General features: G+C 42.5%; 1 protein-coding gene across 8 annotated transcripts in view; it reads right to left on the reverse strand.

Annotated features, from left to right (window-relative positions):
* Dnm3 (dynamin 3) overlaps positions 1-18348 on the reverse strand; it is a 495872-nt gene that overhangs the window by 316466 nt on the left and 161058 nt on the right. For all 8 annotated transcript variants that reach the window (XM_006496604.4, XM_006496602.4, XM_006496601.4 and 5 more), the window contains exons 8-10: positions 14646-14781; positions 12477-12544; positions 8953-9091 (exon numbers count right to left, since the gene is read on the reverse strand). In XM_006496604.4, coding sequence (XP_006496667.1) covers positions 8953-9091; positions 12477-12544; positions 14646-14781 — 343 coding nt within the window. The remainder of the gene's footprint in view (positions 1-8952; positions 9092-12476; positions 12545-14645; positions 14782-18348) is intronic.

Raw genomic sequence — 18348 nt, forward strand, 5'->3', positions numbered from 1 at the left:
CCCCATTAATTACTTATATTCTATAAATTATTCATAAGGAATCAGGGAAGGAAGAAATGGTATATTTCTTGATTTATATCATATCAGTCACTCACTAGGCAACTGCTATCCACTGGCCCTGTGTTCCCTATGTGTCAGAGCACCTGATATTGAATCTTACCATCTGGAGTAGCTGGTTCACTACATAATTACATAGTCACACAAGGGAAATGTTCTCAAAAAGCAAAGAGAAAACACACAAAAACCAATAGTTAAACCTTCCCTAAGTTTGCCTCCCAATTTAATGCCCTCATAATGAGGCTGAAACTTCTAATCACACTGTACATTGATTAAATGGCAAATTACTTCTTGCTTAAATCACTTGACACTCTTAAATAATAAAGATTCAATAAAGAAATAACACAACTTATCTTTTTCTTAGAATCCAACTCTTGAATGTTTGGCTCTGAGAAAATTTTAATTTGAGAAAAATTTTGAGAGAAAGTGCCATTATAATGAAAAGGTACAAAACTACATCTTAATTATGCCCAATAGTTTAAGTGTTATTTAGGTTTGTGTATAATTATTTGGGGGAACTTCTATATAAAAATTTTAGTATGAACCACATTTTTCTCTGGAGGTAAAAGAAACACTTGAAAGGTATTTCTATCCAATAAAACAAAAATTACACACTTATAAAACCTACTAAACATTAATTGATTGGATCACAGGAGGCAGGCTGTTCAGTTTCTCCTGGGTTATGCATAAGCCAGCCAAGGATTCTAAGGCCTTAAGAATAACTCGTCTGCTGCCTTAAGCAAAAACTCAGCTTGTTGGGTAATGACCACCATTCCTGAACCTGTACCGGGATCACAGAGAAAACCAGCCAGAACCAGAACAGTCCCTTGTGTCTATTAGACCTGACTTTGTGAGTCTTGCTGACTAGAGAGGTTTTATTTTTAATCTAAAAGCTATAAACCTTCAGACACTGGGCACATTATAAATTAACCATCAGTTACGATTGCATTGCTCATGAGAACATTTAAAATCTACTTCATTTTCTATGAATTAAGTGAGTCACCCTCAAAGGTCCCTAGCAACCCTTTACGCGTGTGTGGTATCTTGCTCGGCTTATTCAAGAGATGAGAAAGAAAGTGTTGTGCAGAGAGAGGAGCTGTGTTCACCCACGTTCTCAAAGGATTGGAAGTGAGGAGCAATTCCAGTCCAGAGCTGTCGGGAAATGGTGAGGCTCCTCCTCGTGGCACAGAAGTACTTTCTGTTTTACAAATGGAGCCAGCTCCTGGCTAACTTGGATAGAGTAAGTTCCGAGCCAAGCGAGAAGTGTGTCAGCTGCTCTCCTCCAAGTGGGCAAATTCCAAATCTCAAATTCTAAACCTCAAATACTTTCTGCGACTGGGGGGAGAAATGATGAGGCACATGATGGAAAAACTTTTAAACAGAGAAATTAAGAGAACTTTCGTGTTACCCGGCAAATGCTAAGGAATTGAAATTTCAGGGGCCAACCTCAGATGGAAGAAAGCCGAAAGGCTGTCGGTAAAGGCGCGCTTGGTCTCATAAGGAATGCAGAAGACACCCAAACAGGCCAGAGTGCGTTGACACTGTGTCAAAACAGTACCTGAAGGTCTTAATCGGGTTTTCTTCTCCTCTGTCATCCTGGGTTTATGTTTGGTAGACACGTTAATGAGCATTTAAGTAGGAAAGGAGGAAAAACAGAAGATAGGAGGAAGAGCTAAGCATGGGCCTAGATTTCCTACAGCATCCAATAAAAGCTTCAAACAGTACTCAGCGGGAGGCAGAGAAATGGAGACTCAAGTCTTTTACCAGAGCAGACATAGGTCGCACTCAACCTACTCCATGTTTTGTGGCTTTTTCCTTCTGCCCTACTTCTGCCATATGTTGACTGTCACTTGCTACATCAACAAGATGTGATTTCAATATCCTTCCATATATGCATTGGAAACTACTACTGGGGGAAAGCGACAGTATTGGGATTGGAAATAGAACTGAGCTCAATAAATCAAGCCCCCACCATCAGAGCTTATATTCTCAGGGTCCCTTCGTTGCCCAACAACAAGAGACATACGGGGTGTAATTCACACAGGCATGTATGCCACAAAGAAAAGGAGTGGGGTAACATGAAGACTGGGGGAGTCTCCTGAGTGTCTGGGGTTGGAGAGACTGTGAAATTATAGATAGAAAATCCAAGATACTCTGTTAATAAGGCAGGCCTTTGAACACAGACCTGAGGCAAGTAAAGGTTGGATCTTTGCAACTACCTCAAGGAACAGAAAGCAAAGTTTCCACTGACCTGTCTCTTCAGCATGCTACAGACACAAACACAGCAGTGAGGCTGCAGTGGGGAGGAGGGGAAGGAAGAGGTGAACTTAGAGATGGAAGGGGAGAAAGATCGTGTGTGGCACTGAAACCCCAGTCAGGACTTTAGAATTCCTTCTTTAGTTGATATGGACTCTGGGTCAGCTATTGACTGACCTAACATACCAAAGAACTGGACATTTCTTCAAACAGTACCTTTTAATGCAAAGTTCTTGCCTGGGTTTCTACTGGAAAGCTAAAGTAAGGTATCTTTTTTATGGCAAAGTTTTTATTCTAAGCAGTTGAGGGTAGTGGGATCAATTAATTGGCATGATAGCGATCCAAGAATGTGGTTTCCCAAGAGGTCAATAAATGACACAGTTGCTAAACTGTGGTCAAAAAACGAAGTTGTTCCTCCCTGTGCTTCCTGCAAAAGGCTTCAAGAGCTTTGAGACACTGCACCAGAGGAGAGGAGGTAAAAGAAGGCAGATGAAAACTGGTGCCCACCAGAAAACTTCCAAAGTTGAGCTATCCCTCAGAGAGAGGCCGAATGGCTCGGGAAGAGCTGTCTTGTAATCCTGTGCCCCAGAGACGACAGTGAGAAAGTATCTGAGGAAAAATGCAATCCCCAGAGCAGAAAAAAAAAATTTAGCTTTGCTCTGTGGTGTTTGTGCACACATAAACCCCATATGTTTTAAGCTAATGTGTGTTCATGTGCATAAGGGGAAAAAACATTAAAGGATTTTACACATGAAGCAATCAACATAAGGGATATAAATAAAAACAAGGCTTTTAAGTACGAAACTACAATGTAGCCAGAAAAACTACACATTCTATGTTGCCTGGAGCAGTCTTATTTTACTCTCCTAATTATGGTGAAAGTATTAATCACTCCCTTTAACTCTCAAGAATGTCCTGTACTGAAGGTTAAATTATATAGTCATTTTCTCAATGCCTTGTGCTCAAAGGGGCCAGATAATGAAGTGTTAGCATATGTAACATTAATTAGGATTCTTACCTTAAAAAAAAAAACTTTAATTTTAATTAGACTAGTTTTAAAATCAGAAGTTGATGGTAGACCTAAGGCCAAAAGTTTTGGGTACCAAAATAAGGCATAAAGAAAGACAGGTGTTTGAACAAACTGTGTCCAAATGTCATCATTTTCGAAGAAACTACAAAAACTCTCTTTCAAAATGAGGTGCATATTTCTTCAGCATCAAGGAAACTTAAGAACATGTACATTTAAACAAGTATTTCTACAATGTCTCTCCTAGGGAATTATAGTCCTAGCAGATGGCTCTAGGGTTTGAAAGATAAATGAACACAGCTCTTTGTTATAAACAAACTTACAATCAGCAAGAGGGGAGGGCTCACAGGAACAAATGAACACATACAAATTCCCACACCCCATCTCAGGCATGATGAGTAAAACAGACATAGGTTAGCAACTGGAGCGAGGAGAAAGGAGTAGGGAAAGGGGCCGGGAAAGGACTCACAGAGGCCCTCCAGGAAAGCAGTTAGGAAAAGATGAAGAGTGTGCTGAGTCTTTATAAATGATGAATGACTGAGAAAGACAAGAGAGGAAAGGGAGACATTCCAGACAAAGAGAACCCGTGTACAAATGCCAAAGGCAAGAAAAATCGTAGAGGGGAGTGAACAGTGGCCGTAACAAGCAGTTTGACGATAAACATAGCTGGGCAAAACTTGGAAATTAGATGGTGAAATGCAAACCTGAGAGATTTAAACTTTATGCTCGAGGCTCGAAAGTGCATTCCTTTTAATAAAACAGACAAAAATATATGTCTGAATTTAGAAAGGCTACTTTGATAACAGTGTAGAGGAGGGTGAATTTGAGGGTACTGAGCTTAGAGGTCAAAGGATCCGTAGTCTACCAGCAGAATCCTCAGAACTTATGCAAGGATATGACATAGTTGTAGTAAGTTGGGAGATAGTGTACTGGATTGAACCTCTAATGTTTGCCCATAGACTCTGTTGGAAACCATCGCTCCTTAGTTTGCACCACTAATTTGAAGGCTATGTAACTTTGAAGCAATGGGACCTGACTGGATGAATTGAGTGGTTCGATGCAGATCTCTCAAGGTTATGCGTGCCATGGGTTCTAGCCTCGGTCTCTGCTTCCTGGTTATGTAATCTCAACAGCTGCATCACAAGCCCAGAACCACGAACTTTCTTGGCCATGAAAAACTGGATCTTCTCTAAACCCGTGAGCTGAATGGAACCTTTTCTCATCAACCTGCTGATACAGATCCTTTCAGAAGGCTTGTTCTGGAGGTGGAGAATTGGGAATCACCCATGTTTTAAGGTTTAAAGTGTAATTTGAACGCTAGGAGATGTGATCTGCCAACTAAACCTACAACAACAAGAGGAAACAGCTTATGCACAGGCATGGTCGGATCCCAGGGTTTGCAGGATGGCCAAGGTGGACAGTCCCTGAGAACAAGGGAGGGAGCAGGCAATGATGGAAGAGGGCCTGTAGGAGAGAGACCTGACCACATCATGACAAGAGTGTCACTCAGGAATAAGAGGACCCATTAGTTATGGCAGTCAGGCCCCAGCTGACATTGGTCATGAGTATCTCCATAAAGTGTGGAGTGCGGGCTGGATAAAGGTTGAAGAATTAACTGGAGAAGAAAAGGAGAGCAGTAAATAGGCTTGAGATAGGGTTTAGTGAGAGTAGAGGTAGGACCGTAGCCTTGGCCAGGGCTGGTGTCTTATCACAGATCAAGGTAAGGCAGGGGGATGCTCTGAGTGCAGAAAAGCTTGGGGGCTGGAAGACAAGAAGCCAATCTCTGGGCTTACAGTACCTATGGAATTGTGAAAAAGAATGTTAAATCTGGTATCCCTGTAGAAGAAGAACAGGAGGAGTATTACTAAGTAGCACTAAAGTACAAGACCCAGTACTTTTCAGCATCCATTCAGAAGTGGGGACTTGGTTTCCAAGCTTTTGGGAAAATTATGGTTAATGATAAATGAATACTTTCACCATCCTTTGCGCTTCAGCTGGTAGAAAAATTAAATCAGGCAGAAATTAGGTAACTGGTCATCAAATCTAGTGTCTCACTCACCCATATGTCCCCACAACAGTGGGCTCTCTGATCTAAAGTCCCCACTCTCTAGGCAAAGAGGACAGTGGCTTATGAATACCCTCTGAGCTCTGACATTTAATCTTAATGGAAGTCCAAGGGGTGGTGTGTGTTCTGAGTGCCATAGACTTAGAAGCTGCATCCTCTAAGACATCTGCTGATGGTGCCAAGGACCACAAGAAGTCAGGGGAGCAGGGGAGCAGGGGAGCAGGGGAGCAGGGGAGCAGGGGAGCAGGGGAGCAGGGGAGCAGGGGAGCAGGGGAGCAGGGGAGCAGGGGAGCAGGGACTGAATGGGGAGTCCCGGGAATCAACAACAGTAAAGAACAGTACCTGTTGGCTGTTAGACATGAGCTCTGCACAGATACTGGACACCAATGGTGAAATGTGAACAAAGGAAAAACAATGTAAGCCAACTTCTAAGAATCCTGGTGCATCATGGGAGGAGACAGGGACCACTGGTGATGGCAGTAGGGGTTGGAGGAATGTATTAGTACCACTTGGGCCTTAGTGGAAGACTTTTTTGAAAGAGTGGTAAAAGTATATGTGGGGCCCATGACAGGAGAGGCAAGCAAACCCAGGGCCTAATCTCAGGCCCTGGGATAATCTTTAGGATTGTATCAATAAACTTCCCTCCATAAAGAAATCTCCAAGGCAAACAACCTCTCAGAGAAATCTGGGCGTTTTTTTTTTTTTTTTTGGTTTACTTGATTTAAAGTAAAATGTAGAATGTTCTGAGAAGACAGTAAAAGTACACAGGACATTGATCCAGAAAGTATAATGGAAAGTGTGGTTCGAAAGTGGGGGAGGTGTTAAGAATAGAAGCCAGAGGGTATCTGGAAACATTATGTCTTATCCCAGGCCTTTCTGTTGCTTTTTCAGTGAATTGGATAAAATGGGAAACGATACAAAAATAAATAAATAATGATTCATACATACCATAAACACTTTATATAACTGAAAACATAAATGCACACACATGTGCCAATCTTTTGATGTCGGGCAAGGGCCTACTCTCTGCACATGGATCCACTGATTAGAGTCCTGCTTCTTCTGTATTACCTAAACCGCATCCTTCACCTACGCTTGCCAGCCTTGCTCTCTTTAATGGGGGAGGGGGAGAACTTGAGCACACTTGTTAAATAATCTGAAGGCAGAACCTGAAGGCAGAAACGCCCCACATTTTTACCAGCAGCCAGCCAACAGCACGCACTGTTTTGCTGTTCTCCTGCCCACACATCACCAGAAGCACCTACCGAGGCTTTGCAAAGCCCTCAGCTCAGTTTTCAGAGAAACCAAACAACTTTCTTTTTTTTTTTTTGCATTTGATCAGAGTGCATTCTGTGAAATCAAATCAAGCTGGGGTCTGAGGATCAGTGCAGTCCCGTGCTCTTTGATTGAAGGCTTCCACGGGCTACATCTTCACCCTGAAGCTAATAATCCAGGTGGCTAGAACAGGGTGCAGTAATAGTTAATCTTACATCTCGGTTAAGAAGCCAATCAAGAGTACTTCAGATGCACCGGCAACAAAGCAGGGTTTGTAGAGTAGTCACTGGCTTCTGTGGCAATGAATGCTGCTGTTTAAGAGATGGCTTTCTCCCCTGTGTGCTTCCTCTGCCCCCACTATGCCCAGTACCTATCGCTTTGGGCTCTGGCTGGTTTGGGAGAAGAGACAATGACTTAGATAACAAGACTCCCGGGAGAACAGTGAACATTTCACAGGGTGCTTCTCAGCTTCGAGATACCACGTTACTTTCCTTGCCTCTTTTTGTTCAGAATTCATAGCTAGAAGTCTCACTCATTTGACTTATTCGCTATGCACAGATCATCTCCAAATGAGATTCTCTAGCAGGAGACTAAAACCAACAGTCACACACTTCCTACCAATCACTGCCAGGGACCTCACATAAAGCAAAGGGCAACAAAAACAAAATCATGTTTCCCAGAAGTATTTAAGGTCCCAGCACCAACTGTCAGAGGTCAGGCCTGCTTTCCTCTAAACACCAATGCTTTCGCCTAAACACCACTAACTTTTTTCCAGTATAAAAGATTTCTTCCATTTTTTTTTTCTGGTGAGCGCACCTTTAATTCTGGAACTCATGAGGCAAAGGGTGGCTGAGCTATGCAAGTTCTAGACTGACCTGATGAACATAGCAAGTTCTAGGCTAGCTAAAACTACGCAGAGAGGCCCTGCCACAAAAAGATTGAAGGAAGGAAGGAAGGAAGGAAGGAAGGAAGGAAGGAAGGAAGGCAGGAAGGCAGGAAGGAGGGAGGGAGGGAGGGAGGGAGGGAGGGAGGGAGGGAGGGAGGGAGGGAGGGAGGGAGGAAGGGAGGGAGGGAGGAGAAACAATAAATAAGTTTAGATTTAAAATGTATTATCTGTGTGCAAATACATGCATGTATGTGGGTACATGTGCTCCTAGGAATGGAACTCCAGTCCTCCACAACAGCAGTGAGTGCTCTTAACTGCTGAGCCATCTTTCTAACCCTCCCCTCAAAATAGCCTTCTAGTGGTCCTAGCAATTTAGAACATTTTTTCCCATGTCCTTTAGTGAGATGCCACCCAAACTGGAAAGTCTTTTCTCAACTGCTCTCCATAGAATCAACATATATGCAAAGTACAGAGTACAGACTGCTGGGCAGATGGCCACTTGTGGATGAGCCCACTTGTGTTGAGGCCTTACTGACGAATGAATTGGGGTGTTAGGTGTCTGTAAGACTTCGGAGGCACTGCTCTGTCTACTCCTCACTGTCTCACCTTAGGTTTCCTACTTACTTCCTCTGGCTTATTAATTTACATATGATATGGGAAGGCAACTGTGCTCCCCAGTATACCACCAGTGCACCCTGATGTGTGGCATGGGTTTATACCAATGATAACTCACAGCAGTGAGAAGTATGATGCAGGATGCTTCCAGACGTCTAACACAATAGTGCTGTAAATATACAAAACAAGTACACACTCACGGGGGCGTCACACACTTGAGACAGACATTGTCCCATGTGCATCAGAAGGAGCCTACAGATTAAAGTCAGAAGTTATGTTTGAATCTGGGTCACTGGACCTCAGAGGCTGGGCTCTCAACCAATATAGTGTTTGTTTTTGGAATACCACGCTAAAGTGGAAGTACTATTAATTTATAAGAATTTGCTTTTTATTGATATACACAAAGTCAATGACGCCCTTCCCTAACAATTACCTTCACCCACAGATCATAGGAATTAGTTTAGGGAATTCATCGAATTGTTCTAAGGTGATGTTTATCTGTTTCAGACAACAAAGAAAAATATTAGGTGGCTAAAAGATATACCTTCTGAACTAAGCAACGTTATCCCCGGGCATGATGGGAGAGGATGCTCTGCTTACAAAAAGGCAGTTACCACTATAATCGGCCAGTGCCTTTCTCCTTGCACAGACGTAAACTGCCTTTAACAGAGTAGGGTTAGGGAGACAAAGCCATGCCATGGGACAGGAAAGGTGAATGAATCAAGAAGGCAATGAATCAGCTTCCCGGGAAGTTAAACAGTGCGAACTTACCCTCTTGGTACACTTCTTCACGGTGTTGATCAGCTCCTGCATTACCAGGTCCACACTCTTCAAGGAAGGCCCTTTCAGTTTTACTATCTGCTTTTTAACTATTGCCTCAAACGCCATGTCTGGAGTAAACAACCCTGTCCTGAGTAGAAGGAAGAAAACGGCAGATTAGATTTCAGCAGCTGAGCAGTAGCCAATGGTCCTTAAATGGTGTTTAAACTGGCATGGGACTTAAGTTGAGCATGTAGCCTACTTAAGTTGAGCATGTAGTCTACTACCAAGTTTTTAACTCATAGCAGTAGCTGAAGTGACACATCAGTCATTAACGTACTGGCCTTGCAAGCATGGGGACCGGAGTTTGAGCCCCAACCCCCACACACTAAAAAGACAAGACTATGGTATAAGCCCTGTGACCCCAGAGGAGGGAAGGCAGATCAGATACAAATGGATCTCTGGAGCTCACTGTTCAGCCTCCATAGCCTGCTTGAAAAGCATAGGGTTAATAAGAGATTTCCCCCTTTCAAAAATCAAAGGAAGATGGTTCCTGAAGAATGACAGCTGAAGCTGACCTCTGCTCTCCACAGGAAAGTGCACCAGTACACCTGCACCAAACCCACACACTGGCAGCACGGCAGCACATAAGCTCACATGCCAGCACACCGCATACACACATATATACACATACTAGCACACAAACATACCCTACTCACATACACACACACTAGCACATAAACATACCCCAGAACATAACACACCACACATATACACATGCACGCACACTAGTACACAAACATACCCGAGCATACATCACATAAACACACAAACGTACCCAAGTGTGTGTGCATGCTATATATAATACTATCTTTAACAACCCTAAAATACCCAAGTGTGTGTGCATGCTATATATAATACTATCTTTAACAACCCTAAAATACAAGTTCCCATCTAACAGCAATGCCAAAGCATTAAGAAGAGTAGTGTTTGCCCAGCCTCGGCCAAGCACTGGGCTCGATGCCCTGTACAGCACGCAAAATAGCCATGAATGTTTTCATAACTTACAAAGTAATGTTAACTGTAATTTGTCTCAACTCACTATTTCAAAACAACACAAAGGAACAAACGTAACCAGGGCTCTATAACACCATGTTCCTTGTAGATTCAACCACTGTCTGAAAATTTTCAGAAAAAAAATATTTGTGTATACAGAACACTACAGACAGTATTGTTAACATTTTTTTTCTCCAAAAATGCCACGTAACAACTATTTTCCTATAGCATTAGATATTTCGAGTAATCTAGAGATAACTCAAAACATAGAGAAACTGCGTGTTTGTTAAGTGTACATAGCGTGCTATTTTATATGAGAATGCGCATCTGTGGACTGGGCTAGCTCTGGGGAGTCCCAAGACCAACACCCAGTTGATTCCAAGAGGTAATTTACTAAGTTTCCATTTACCATCCCTAAAGAATTTCAAAAGCAGCCTTACTCTTAAACAAGTAAGCCCCCCTTTTTCATGGTGAAACAATGGGGCCCCAGAATCTGCTCTTCCAGCAAGGTTTCTGCACTACAGAGGGGTAGGTGGCTCTCAGATCAAAGTCCCTGGGTACTGAAGGAAGGGTGTGACTGAAGGGGAGTCATCAATAACTTAGGTGACACACAATGCCTAAATGATGGATTTATAAAATCAACAAATAACAAAAATAACAAAAATCTTCTTTTTAATCTGGAATTAATTCAAATCTGATGTCATTGTATGCTTTTCTCATGTGAAACAGGAAATCAGGGAAGCAAATAAAAGGATAGAAGAAGTTATGTGTGTTTTATAAACAATGGGAACTGCAGCTGTGGGGTTCCATTGTTAAGTACTTGCCATCCAACAATCAGGTCTCAACTCAATCCCAGTGCCTAAGAAGTTAGGTGTGCTGGTGTGTGCCTATCATCCTGGCATGGGGAGCAGGCAGGGATGGGGGAGAGGTCCTTCTTAGACTGTCTTCTCAATATCTCATCTTGGCCCTGTGTCAGAAGCTGAACCACAACAGGCCTCCAACAGGAGGACCCCTCCTTCGCTTAAGGTAACCTATGAACCATGAACCAGCAACCTATGTGGGATTAGCTTACTCTACATGGGCTCAAGAAATGTGTATTAAAAATGTATATCATAATTCTAGACCATATCACTATAGGCTGAGGATGCATGTTTCCCCTGAGATCTGTGTGTTAAAATCCAGCATACTTGATGTCACAACATTATGATGTAGGGCCTTTGGCAAGAAACTAGATTGTAAGGGTGAGACTTTCAGGAACGAGATTCAGGTCTCATGGGAAGAGATGAGAGAGTTTGCCTGTCCTCCTTCGACCACGTACAGACACTGTGAGAGTTGAATGGTATACAAACTGGAAGACGTCCCTCACCCGGCCAGGTCAAGCTGGAGAGCTCTTGTGATTTTATCCTCCAGAACCATGAGAGACAGATTTCGTTGCTGATAAGCTACACTGTCTGTGCAGATTTGTTATCTAAAGCCTAAAAATACTAAAATACAAAGTAAGAGAACAACGCTACTCTTGATGATGGGAAATTCCGTTTCTAGCTCACTCCAGGCCATATTCTTGCCCCGTCACTCCAGTCTCCTGACCACACTGCCTGCAACGGCCAAATGAAAAACCCCAGCTCCCCTAAGACCATCTCTCTGCACCTAGCCATCCTCTGCTTCACTCCTGCTACTCTTCCTTCCTCAACGCTGCATTATTGTCTTCTACCCTTCAGGCCCACTGCACAAGTTCTTCATATGCATGTACCTATGTGCTTGTATGCTTACACACACACACACACATACACACACACTCACACAAACACATGCACATTCACACATACACACACACACTCATACACACTCACTCACACACACACACACTCACACATATTCACATACACACACACACACTCACACACATACTCACACACTTATACACACACTCACTCACACACACATTCACACACACTCTCACCCACCCACACATTCACACACTCACATACACACATACTCACACACACTCTATCTCACACAAACACAAATATAGGCATATAACACACTGTGATTGAAATTATTTATTTCATAGGAATGGTTCCATTGAAAAATAATCACCCTTCTTACTCTTTCCCAATTTCTCTCCACAACCCCAAATTATTCTGCCAGTTCTCCATTGCTTATGAGCATCTTAAATAAGCAAGACCCACCCCCCAGGTACAGAACAAACAGAGACTTGTTCACCTACTCAAAGATAAGTAGGATGCTCAGTTCTTATTGGAAACAGTACAGAAAGGTTTTCATTATTATTATTATCATCATCTTTACTAAAATCTCTCTAGCAATATAGAAAATTAGCACTAAGCTAAAAGCCAAGATTTTCTTTTTCTGACTTCTCACTCTCTCCTTTCTTTTGATGATGAAATACTACTTTGCTAGCCATTTGAAATGCTCATTTTCTTTGGGTAGCTTGAAGACAGGAAAAAATGTGGGTCACTTGCCTGATCCCATGTATGTTTTTGATTGCGTAGCTTATTTCTCTTCTCAGTTCTTTCTCATTGAACTCCATCTGCAGATGCAAAGCAAGCTACGGTTATGACACTTAATTCTTTTCGATAATATTATTGAATGGTATAGAATGAGGATAACCTTACTGTTATTAATAAATGGATACTCATGTCCTTTGTAAACTAAACCCAGATGGTCAAAACATCTGTTTATATGGAGTTCAAGGCCACATGGAACACTGGGGATTTCTGGAAGTTCCAGAGGATCAGTGTGTGTGTGTGTGTGTGTGTGTGTGTGTGTGTGTGTGTGTGTTAACTCTGTTACATATGGGGAGTGCTGTGCATAAGGAATATCTCCTGGACATAAACCCAGCCACTCATTTGAAACACAGAATTATTTTTTGCTGAATGTACTAAAGTGGAGGCCACAGGAGAATGCATAAATGAGAGTATTTTCTGATGGGTGGCCACAACACAGCTGTCTTTTCTTTCTGACCATTTTAAGCACCTGACCATAAGACCTCTTTATAAGAGGAAATTAATAATACCTTATGAAGCCAACACAGGATGCATTGCTATATAAATATTTCCCAGACGTCCTAGGCACTACAAATCTACTTGGAAGTAGGATCAAAGTGCCATAGAACTTAGTCCCGAAAGGCACATCCAAAGAGCACCGGATTCAGTTTGACAGGGATGCAGCCGTTCCAGCCTCGCTCGCTGTCCATTTCCTCCTTTATGCTCTCTGCATCTCAGAGTAACAGCTTGCCCTAAGCTTCTATCGTATCCTGTGGCTTCAGGGTTCAGAGTCTTTGTCATCCCTTCCTTTGTGTGGTCAACATTTGTGCTCCCTTTCCCACCTCTTCCTGCTTATCTGACTATCCTTCCAAACTCAGCTCAGACGGCTGGCTCCCTCGCATCCTTGGGCTGGGATTCATGTCTGTGGGCAGTGTTTCCATGGCGCCCTATGCTAAAGTTTGTCACTTTGCTTAGCACATTTTAATAAAATGATCTATTTATCCACCTTCTTCCCACACCAATACATAAACATTCGCCTCCTCATATTGAAAAAGTGGCACAGTCCCTAAGCTACTCAGCTGCTGTACTGAGCAACCCCCCCACCCCCACCAAACGCAAACAGCTCTCGATCCTTCCTACCCACTGATACTTTCCATCAGTTTCCCCATCTGATGGGCACCATCATTCACTCAATGGCAAAAGACAAACCTTGGGGAGGGATTTTCAACCTCTGGTTTCTGTCTCTTGAATCAATCCCAGCCTGTCAACTTTACCCCTAAACTCCCACAGTCCTCCGTTTCCCTCCATTCTTTCTCCTTACATCATTTTGACTGAGAATGTACATTTCAGAGCTTCCTCCTTGCACAAGATCCCTTCCAAGACCATGTGCCCAACCATGTGTTTGTAATTTTGCTTTCTTTGTCTCTAAGGGACTCCTGCGATTGCAGAAGCTTCAGGCAGAAAATGTGGTCCATCCATCTCTGGTTGGGCCCCTCCCCTTCTTTACCACATCTACTGCTTGCCCCTTGGTGATCCAGCAGGCACAGTTCTCTTTGGAGATGATCAGCCCAACTAGATAACAAACCCCTGTGTAAAGTCCTCCTGTTGCTTTCCATTGTAAATGGTGAACAACTGCAGCCAGGAAAGTCCTGGATGCACAGCTTCATCCCTAAGCGAGCCTCTTCCCAGGACTTTTCATAACACTGATGTCTTTGTGCCAGGCTGGTCATGGATAATAATGCCCTTCGTCACCCAGAGGGAGCCTATCTAAATATCCCATGGAAAGAAATCTGTATCATGTCACCATAATAACACTTGAATTTTTCTTATGTTATCTACTTTTTTCATTGTCCTTACTAGATAAATTCAACCCCTTTCTTTCTTGGTCACTGAGACTTTGGTCCATAGGGGAGTCTCAGAAATATTTTAAATTAGACAATGGATAGATATCATGGAAAACTGAAGTATTGTTTCTTGAAGTATTCTCTATGAACTCACTGAAATCAGAAAGAATATTTCAAGGACAAAGGATTCGATTCCAAGGACTCTGTTGGTCCTGTGATAGATCACAGTACAGCGAGAGAGCTGCAAGGGAGATCAGGGAATGCGGTGGGACAAAGGGAGAAAAGAACATTAGTTACAAACCTTCACTATCTCAAAAGGAAAGCGTTCGTGGAAAATGCGGTTGATCTTAGCACCGCCAGAGAGCTCTAAGGTGTCTACTTGATCTCCTGACCCTTCGATTCTCTTCTCAAAGTCCACAGCAAACTGTTGGACCATCCTAGAATTGAGAGAGAGAGATAAACCCGGGTTAAAATTAGTTAACATCACAGGGCTCTCCTGTCCCTGATTTTACTAAGGGTGTAGCTTAGACTCCTTTCCTGGTGTTCTTAGTGACACCTACTGGTTGAGTTGGCACTGCACATCATTCAGCTGTGACAAGGAACAGGAGATTTATTTTACACATTTTAACTAGAGTAAATATTTTAAATATCGTTCTCTTTAAATGGGTGGTATCCATTTGTGGTTATAACCTGAAATGGTATTTAAGGAACACTTGGATTTTAAAAGTTATGTAATAAATCTTAAGTAGAATAGTCAAGTGAGCCTCCACTCTGGTGATGTCACGCCTGCCCACTCCCAGCTACTGCCACTGAAAAACCCACACACAAGCACAGCTGCACACCTACACACACATCTACTCACCCAACCATCCCCCCCCCACACACACACAGGGCAGACGCCTTTTCTCCCTCAGTCTGTCCTCCTCATCCTACAACTGTGTGCTCTGAGGGTGGCCAGAGCTTTGAAAGTCATCAAGACACAGTCTCCCCCACCTTCAGATGCCACAATTCATAGGAGATCCTGGCCTGCATATTCAATCACGTGCAGGACATATATTTTCTTTTAGCTGTCTCAGATCAAAACACCTAAAACGTGAACTGCTTAAACTGCTTTCCTTCTGGGTCTGGAGTCTGTTGATTCCCCTATCTTGGCACAGCCATTGGCAACCCCTTCTTGGATTACCAAGGTACCTGTAGGTTTCCATCCTGATCCTAGGATTCTGCCCAGGTCAGACCCTACACCGTCACAGCCACACAAACCTGGCTGGTTTGCTTTTCGGTGCTTTCCCGCAGTTTGAGTTAACCCATTATGTAGGATTCTTTGTGCTGTGACCTTGGCTGTTCTTGAGGCTGATCTCTTGCTCAGCAACATGCACCATCTGATCCAAACACAAAGAATCTACTGCCCAGTCCCCACACGTACCATGTCTCTGTATTTGTGTACGTGCTTTGAGGATTTACAGCACCATTGACTCCACTCCTTGCCTGGCTAATCTCCTTCTGTTCTCAAGAACCAGCTCCAGTACTAATTCTTCTGAGAAACCCATGATGCTCGGTGGTCCTCAGCCCCCACCAGCATCTACCACTGCCCAGATGAAGGGATCTTCTGCTCCTTCAGCCTCTTTCTAACAAAATATTTATCAGACCACATCACCACTGCTTGCTTCGATGCCAGCAGCTTCCTGGAAGGCAAGGGCATGCACCATATGGGCAACATATAAGAAATGCTTAATAAATATTTGTCCTGTGAATCAATTAACTATCTGAAACCATCTGGTGAAAATAAAAGAGAATAAAAAATGTATTCCTGTTTGTGATGATTACTTGGTTTAAGCAATTCTAATTCTGACATCCTAGAAATACTACTTTCAAATTCAAAATCGAAGCGAAAAATATTTTCAGATCTTCTGAAACCTGTATATTTTTACTGCCAAAATTTGATTGGATACAGTGGGTTACAGTAATTACAAATTATTTAGCCATGCTCGTGTCTGCTGTTTTTAATGGTTTTTGTCAAGTACCTGAAAAGTGGTGGTATATGCATTAAAACACTAGAAATTTTTACAAACTTCATCTCTGTCAATTCTTTCCCATCCACCTCCCACTTAGTGGTATTGGAATAAGCCTTCCCTGAGTCCACTCTATTCTCTTCCCATCCTCCTTAAACCTAACACACACCCCTTGTACTTCAGGGTCTTGAGCATTACCTCCATCTGGGAATTGATACCTCTCTTCATATGCACCTGACTCCTCCTCTGGGCTCCAACATTCTCTACTTATGATAAACAGCATTTATCAGCGTCTAACACAATTCATCATTTATATGCTTGTCTTGATGATCTTATCCTTAAGTGCAAAGTGTCACTTTCATTGTTGGCTTCATGGTGAGTAATGCATAGCCAGAGTCTGAGTACGGTGCATGAAAGGATGGCAGGAAAGGGGAATGAGGAAATGTATCAGGAAAGACAGGAGCCCACGCAAAAAGAAGATGAACCAACAGGCTAGTCAATGATCTGATTGAATATTCTACAGTCAAGACCCATGACATGACAGAGGCAAGGACCATCCTAGCATCCTAGTTTCAGATAGTTAGAGATACTGATGTATGACCTCAATATAAATACATTTCTTTTCTATATAACTTGAAGAATTTTTATGAGTTTAACCAAAGGCTAGGAGAAACAAACAAACTTGGAAATCATTCTACTCTTTAAAAAAAAATCATCTTTGCCATGGTATTATTTTAAGTGAAAGACAACATGATACAACTAAGATGCCACTGAAACTTTCTGAATATTTGGAAATCTCTTTTAAAAAAAAACTGAAAAACCACCAGTTCAGTACTGTTGTGACTTCTGACCAAAGCAAGAACCATGAACGTACTTCGATGCATCCTTGCACATTTGAAGGAAGATTATATTCCCCACTCTTTCCAAAGAGCAGTAACAGTAGGGTACTGCTAGGTCTACGCCCATCTGAATAGACAATGAACTTCACGTTGTAGGAGGACACTACAGAAGTCATCAGGTTGACTAAGTAGCCCAGGTTTACAAAAAGAAAGATGTCACATTGCACTGAATGGGTACAGCAGAAAAGTGCTAATGGCATCACTGTCCACGCAGGTGCTCATCCCAGGAGGTTGTTATCACCAGGCGAAAGCTGGACTACAGTGGGAAAAAGTTCCTAGAACAGGAATCCAAATCTCGCCAAGTAGGGAAGAAATAAGACAAATATAAGGAAGAAACTACTGGCAAGAGTAGTGGATCAGAGGGCCTTGTGCACACAGATAAGGACTGGAAAAGCCAGGAAAGTTAAACATGAAGGCTTGTCTCTTCAAAGGAAGGAGATGCTTGCCATTCCACACAGAATTCTGGGAAGGGATTTAGTTTATGGCCTGGTGATCTTTTGCTATCTGTAGGGCCAGGCTTCACCCAAATATTATGTCTGTTCATCCCAGACTTCCCACCACCCCTAAATCTTGAGCATTTCTTCTCAGTTCATAAAAGCTATCCTTATGAGAGATGTCACTTATAGTTCCCAACAACTCTATAGCCTGCATAACTTCTGTTATCTTAGGGCCAGGCTAATCCTGACTCCCACTGGCATTCTGTTTACCTCAGTCATTCTCCCCAGACCCTCATCCTTATCTTGAGCAGTGTTCCTGACTCAACAGAAATTGTCTTTATGGAAAAGGCCATATATATATATTTATATGTGTGTGTGTGTGTGTGTGTATATATATGTGTGTGTATGTATATATATGTGTGTGTGTGTATAGTCATATATATATATATATACATATATATATGAATATGAAAAGAGTTTCCATACAAACATGTCTTAAGCATGTGGGACTCAGCTCATTGTCATGAGGAAATTTTTTTCCAAATTTGTGCTGTGCTTAAATATGACTAAAATAAACCAGTGTCACACTCCAGAAATTTGGCCCAATACCACTAAATAAATCAGAGTGGACCGAGTTGAATTCTTGTCTCCCTCACTGC

This window comes from Mus musculus, chromosome 1 (genome assembly GCF_000001635.26).
Source record: "Mus musculus strain C57BL/6J chromosome 1, GRCm38.p6 C57BL/6J".
NCBI lineage: Eukaryota > Metazoa > Chordata > Mammalia > Rodentia > Muridae > Mus > Mus musculus.